The sequence below is a fragment of the Protopterus annectens genome, chromosome 12.part0 (genome assembly GCF_019279795.1).
Source record: "Protopterus annectens isolate FY-2018-M chromosome 12.part0, PAN1.0, whole genome shotgun sequence".
Lineage (NCBI taxonomy): Eukaryota > Metazoa > Chordata > Ceratodontiformes > Protopteridae > Protopterus > Protopterus annectens.
Window position 1 is genome coordinate 534799416 of NC_056746.1, and position 7500 is coordinate 534806915.

The 7500-nt window shown below is 40.6% G+C and overlaps 1 protein-coding gene across 1 annotated transcript in view; it reads right to left on the bottom strand.

The window, feature by feature from the left end:
• Window positions 1-7500, bottom strand: part of DNAAF5 (dynein axonemal assembly factor 5) — a 1078404-nt gene that overhangs the window by 267006 nt on the left and 803898 nt on the right. Inside the window, exon 9 of the mRNA XM_044089685.1 lies at window positions 2059-2206. Within this exon, the coding sequence (XP_043945620.1) occupies window positions 2059-2206 (148 nt within the window). The remainder of the gene's footprint in view (window positions 1-2058; window positions 2207-7500) is intronic.

Genomic DNA, 7500 nt, shown 5'->3' on the forward strand with positions numbered 1-7500 from the left:
CAAGAGAAGAGTCCTGAAAAAGTATTTCCTAAAACGGAAAGGTCATGTTACTCATAAAATGCTTACTTTCCAATGTGTTGCAAGAGAAGCATGCTATTAAACATATCAGCAAGTGTGAAAGTATGTGGAATAAAACTATATGAATTTATACAAATACATATATATATATATATATATATATATATATACATACAAATACATACATATATATATATATATATATATATATATATATATATATATATATATACGTACACACAAATATGCATACATACATATATATATATATCTATATATCTATATATAAGTGTATTTATATAGATATATATATATATATATATATATATATATATATATACACACACACACACACACACACACACACACACACACACACACACACATGTATACATACATATGTGTGTATATAAAGTACCCCAAAAATAAATGTTTTTTCAGCATTACTTGAGCCAACGGTTTGGGCCTGTGTTGATGCTGGAGTAAAATATTTTGCCTATATAAGTAGGAACAAAAAATAAATAAAATAAACGCAATTTCTCCACAGGAAAAAAAATGGTTTGCAATTACTTAAAAGCAACTGTTAAACTGAAAGGAATAAAATAGCACTCATGTTTAAAAGTACAGTATAGTCTCATTACAGCCCATTAAAACACAAACTCATAGCTTTAAAATAACTTTCCTGAAGAAGAATGTATCATAATAAACAAAATTATTAAATGGAAGGTTTTTCCCCCCAAAGTGAAACTAAGCTGTCCAGAAAAGGAACAGCATAAGCTGACCAATGATCCTAGGAAGCATCAGAGAAGCATACTCTTTGGCAGCAGTAAAGCACAGAAGAGCTCGGTGCCTTTTAGTCACCTCAGCTTGCCTGACAGTATGAATGTATGGATGGTGCCCTGAAGCTTTGGAAGCTAGCTGGCTGTTATACCTTTCTCAGCATATAACCCATATAGCTAAGGCTACTGCGACAGTGATCAATATGATGAACATTAATGAACATTGTAATTTTCATGCGGATTGAACAAAACTACTTTTAGGCAGCATGTAGTATATGTACTAAACACACATACATATATATATATGGATCCCCTTCAGTTTACCGAAACGCCACAATGCCGAAACACAAATCACCGACACCAAAAGACCGACAACACAAAATACCGACAATACACACAACCATACATGCACCAACCGTAACCCAAACCCTAACCCTAAGGTCCGACACAACCACACACTTACCCTACCCGCACCCTAACCCTAACTCACTTAACCCACCCCTAAACCCACAGTCCGTCACTATCGCACACACACCCTACCTGCACCCTAACCCTAACTCACTTAACCCACCCTTAAACATATATTCCGTCACTATCGCACACTTACCCTACCCGCACCCTAACCCTAACTCACTTAACCCGCCCCTAAAACTACAGTCCCTCACTATCGCACACTTACTTGCCCGCTCCCTAACACTAAATCCCTCACTCTATCGCACACTTACCGAGTCCGTCGGGTTCTCACCTTGTCGGTCATCTGCGTTGTCGGTCCTTTGGTGTCGGTGATTTGTGTTTCGCCGTTGTGGCGTTTCGGTAAACTGAAGGGGATCCATATATATATATGTGTACACACACACACACACACACACACAAACACACACACACACATATATATACACACACACACACACACACACACACACATATATATATATATATATATATACACACACACACACACACACATATATATATATATATATATATATATATATATATATACATACACACACACATATATATATATATATATATATATATATATATATATACACACACACACACACACACACACACACACACACACACACACACACATATATATATATATATATGTATATATGTATTTTATATATATATTCTGCCTTATTCTGGCCTCAGCCCTTTTAGTTTCATAGGCTTACGTTACTGTGACAGACTTCGTATCTGAATGAAGTTTCAATATTCAGGTATGTATGTCTGGGTTTAATGCTGTACTTACCCCTGGGAGTTCACAGTCTCATCTGCATTTAAAAGTAACTTGGATAAGACTGTAAAAAGTTTCAAGCGCACTTCTGGATCTTGGTCAGGTTGGAGGCTTTCCTTCAGGATGGGAATAAAAATAGGCAGGACTTCACCAATAACAGGACCTGCAATATAATAACATCAAACGATTATGAAGTCATGCAGATAACAGCAAGCTGCAAATCAACAAGTCAGCTTAGTTCTAACTTGAATAATTTCTGACTACATTTACTTGCAGCACTGTCCAAGAATAATTGAAGCCTTATGGAAAACATTTGCAAAACTTTTTACTTCATTATGTCCAAATCCTCAGACTTGTGAATGAAAGCAATAATAAAGAAAAATCACTTTCAAACAAAGTATCACTCTGTTCATCATGAAGTACCATTGAGCACAGATTTCACTCCGATTTTTCAGCAGTGGAACATAATTAAACACATAAACTTCAATGCCACTCACAACAATTCAATGGTAGTGGGGCCATCAAGATAATTAGGCAAGCAAATTTGCATGACGAGTGGCTATGCTCAGAATGTGTGCGATTCATAAAACCCAGCAACATACAGGGGCCAGTTGAAGTAACATGGCTGGACGCGTTATATGCTAATGACTGTATAATGAAGGGACCTGTATGAGAATAAGGCAAAACATGATGATGGAGTGATTCAGAAACATTTAAATTCCAAGCAATGATGCTGTACCCACCTTAGATCTGTTCTCAGCAATATGCCACTGTTCAAGTGGAGTAGAGTGGTGAATCAGTTTAGGGTTTGCCACAGCTACTATAAATGTGTATCACCAGGAGGCTCTCATTGCAGCTGCTTTGCCTGACAATGTTCGACATTGCCCATGGAAGCAAAGGGTCTTTTGAAATTTAATGCCTTCCATGAAACAGATATAGTGGACCATTACTGTCTGGACAGGGACACCGTGCAGACCTGTGGGAGTTATGGAGCACTTATCCCAGCTGGTATAAAGGTTTGTATGGTTTTATATACATTAGTTACAGGGATGCTTCAGTGACCTAGAAGGGACAAAGTGAGGGTACCTCAGGCATCTGTCTCCGGAATTCTCTATGCCATGCTTCAGCTTAAGGGAAGCATCTCTGATTCTCACATATCCCAAGGAAACAGCCAATACCATACAGGACTTCTATGATATAGTCAACTTCCCTGAGCTACTGTGGGCTATACACTGTTTACACATTGAAATAAAGGCACCACCTGTAGAACTGGGAAGAAGATACATGGACTGCAATGGTAAACACTCTATCAATTGCCAGGTGGTCTGTAATGCACACAGTATCATCTACAATGTGTGTGCAGGCCACCCAGGCAGTTTTCACAACTCCCACATATGGCACACATGGCCTTCAGCAATGGTTGGTGAGAGTTGACTTTCCACAGAGATATCTTGTGGGTGATGCTGTATATGTCCTGAAATACTACATTCAGTACAGGCTACTGAATTCAGTACACTTGCAATGTACCCCTGGCTCATGACACCATTAGAAATCCACAAAATCAAACCGTCCAGGGAGAAAACTGTGCACTACCACACACTAGAAATATAAAAGAGTGTGTGTTTGTGCTGCTGAAGTCAGGGTTTCGCTGTCTGGATACATATGGTGATGCCCTGCAGTATGATCCAATCACATGTGCCAAAATACTGATGGTGTGTGCAGTTAGCAAGCAGTTACAACACGATGGCCTCTTGCAGGGTCAGTGGTTTCCAATACCAGAGGCAGCTGCAGCAAAGATAGATTAGGAATTAGAGGAGGACCCAGCAGCAAAGGGTGATCATGCCAGATGGAGGCAGGCACAATATGTCATGGTATTAGTAAAAAGGCAGCAGAGTACACATAGCTTAGAGCATAACTATACAAGAATTATGCAGACACACTAAAGTAAAAGTGATGCATACAGAAAATACCAGACTGTGCTTACCTCTGCAAAGGCTAGCCACAATGAGCATTAGACATAGGCAACCCAAGTAAACATGTACAAAGGGCAGGTCACAGTTATCAACATTTTCACATGTGAACAAGGGAGTACAGGGATGCATGTCTTTCATATGGAATTGCTTGAGTGTGAGTGCTGAAGTAAAGCAAAAGAAAAAGTGCTTTATGGATAGTGTGATAATAAATGGGTGGGGGTGGGGGTAATGCCAATAAGGGCCAGAGTTAGTTGATGTGCGGTATGTGCTATGCGCTGTGGTGGCACGTTTGTTGGTTGAAGGGACATAGGCTCAGGAGTTAGTGTAGCACTTCAGCTTGACCACCTGGGCAGGGCATGTATGACAGAGAGCTAAGCCTCCTGTGAATGTCCCCAAATCAACACAGCTGGCTCTGCCAGGAGTTGCACTGGCTGTAGCAGACCTTGGCTAGATATTAGCATTACCTAAACTGACATTTGTTAATAGGTGTGACAATGGCCATGACCAAAGGTATGCTCTCTCCTTAGTGAAGACACCTCCAAAATCTATGTTGCTGTGGAAGTACTAGCACTGCAGGAGAGGGATCTTGCTTGGCCATGGCCATGGACAGATGGCTGGCCATAAACACTGTCCCTCACCACTAACAAATGACCTAGAGAAGACAGTGCATGGTCCAATGTATGACTCAGTCTATCCAGTGAATCACACATATGGGTCATGCACTCCCATAGGTCAGCATGCTCTGTTTGGCTCACCTTCACTACATCTGCAATGGTTGTGGTGGAACTTGCCTATGCCTCCATGATACCCCTGCACATATGTTGGATGGCAGGTTCTGACACACCTTTATGGCATCTCCTGCCCGTGAGTGCTAGTAGCAGATGCAGACATCTCCGATCTGGGGGCTACCACACTTCCCTTATTTACAGTGTCACCATCAACCTGTCCACTCTCAGATGGCTGTGTTTGCTGTGCATCTGCAGACATACAGCAAGTGTCCATACTCCGAGTAGGGGATGTGGGGGGTCATGTTCCCTGTGTCCAACACACTCTGCACCTCCAGACTGTACCAGCTCAATCCAGCCATCATTATCAGAGGCTGCAGATCCTGCAACATAAGATGGGGGCAGTTCCACAGTGCTGGTACCAAATGAAGAATCACCTGTGAATACTACAAAGCAAAAAATATCCAGAACCCAGCACCACAATTAGACATACAACTGATATCTTTATAACTATAAAAATATGATAACAATTAATACTCCTAGCCATATCTTGTACAGACGGACATGGAGCTTGGATCCTTGATGTACCTTTTTGTCAAAAGTCAGACAGATATTATAAACCTTGATATCACTAAGAGATTAGGATGGGCTGCAGCTATTGATACGATGATACAGAATTACATATCTCAGGCATCTACAGAAGAAACTCTCTGGGGACTGTCCAGCTTTGGCTCGACATCAATTACTACACTGTAGGATTCTGCAGAGGTGGTACTACTTTTAAATGAGGCCAGGAATTCCTCTATCTGCATAAGAGCTGGTTTGGTTGACAGCCCACCTCCTGTTGCTCTCTATTCCAGTGCCACAAACTCTGCTCTGTGGGTGGCAGGATGGATCACATATCTGTCACCCTGCAGAGTACCATATCATAGCTGTGATCCTGACCACAAAAAGTATTAACACTGGTGACAATTTCATGCCATTCATGGCCATGGAAAGGCTGGTCAGCAGAACACACTGTAAGGAGTTATCTACCATGGAGAAGGAGAAGCACCAGTACTGCCTCATTTTCACTACTAGGTTTGCAGGTGGAAGCAGCAGACACAATGCCTGTCTTCTGGACCTGTTTTTAGGCATTGCTCTGTTGTTGGTGAAAACAATGGAATTAACAGCTATGATCCTACATGGGCCTTGCAAATCTTAACATTACTACTATCCTACTGGGCCATCTAGTATGCCACAGTTGTGTTTGACAGTTAGATATCTGTATCGGCAAACAATCTAAGTAAATGTCAGTTATTAATGTGTTCTGAACACATCCTTCCATCCAAAACCCATTTTCTCCATTTTTGTACTTGGTTGGGGTGTAACTCCAACAGTGACAATCTAGGGCCAATGTTCACACCACTGAGTGGCTAGCCCTGTCATCTACTGACAAAAACAAGCACAGAAGTGCAAGTTAACATGACCACATAACCATTATAATAGCAGTGTTAAAAGGGTTGTGACTAATCACATACCTGCAAGGCAAACAATACTACAATAACACTGCTGAGCATAGTATCTACACTGACTACATTCAGTGCACTTGCAATGTACCCCCTTAAGACAATTTTGGCTAATACATTTAAATGCACTGACAAACTAACATACCTTCTAGGTCTTACACTAAGCAGTAAACTAAAATCTACCCTTAGACAAATAAGCACATGTACAAAAAGTAGCACTTAACTTATATAAGCAGATATCTCACTCAGAAAAAAAAGTTTCAACTCTAGCAGTTTGCCGGATTCAAAGTCAGGGCAGTGATGTTTTCTTCATAGCATGATGAGAAACAAGGTTTCACATGAAGCTTTTATCATGTAAACACTGTACTCAGGGTGTGATGACTATGGTAATTAGGGCTTATTTAATTATTGTTTCTGAATTATTCAATTTGCAAGATGAGCAAACCTAATAAACATCGTGCAAACTGCTACACAATGCACTGCACAAGCCTGGGCACCTGCAGGCAGCTCTGCACAAGTGTGGGAATCTAATTATGTTAGGTTGGGAAGAGCTGTCGTCCCATATTTTATCATCTGAAAATATAGTCGATGTACAGTATGGATTCTCAGCAGCATAAAGAAGGATGGAAGACTGCTGTGCTTCACACCTTAAAGTGCCATTGGAACCATAATAATACAGAACTTGTATTTTATTAGTTTGCTATCCATCGCACAAATACAATGTTCATCACGGTGGAAAGGATGTGACCTTTGAGAACTGTTTTGGGCACCACTTCTCTGTCATTTTTCCTGAGACCTTTAAAGAGAAATACTATGGCTAGAGAAGGAAAGGATATTGCTCTTTTTAGAGTACAGAGGTGGTGTGAGGAGTCATTCAAGATATTTCTGGACTTCTTCCATAAGCAGTACAGCCAGAGGTTTATGCAAGAGGGCGGGTGCTAGAACAGGTCACAGTATACGGCTGATGCCTGGATTAGTTTTGCCAAAGCAGTCACCTATGCTACTGGCATCTCACATATGGGAAAAGAGTGCCTTTACTATTACAGTGACATAACTCAATGCAAGTCTGACCTTCACTTATGGGATGATGAAGTTAAGGTGCAGCCACCACCTAAATAATGTAAGTATAATATCTTTTAGCTAACCAAATAACCTGCCACTATATGCCACCATCCAATTTTTCATTATGCCCTTTTTATATCTCTAGTTCTTGTAGATATCGAAAGGAACAGGCAGAAGCATAGGTAAAGA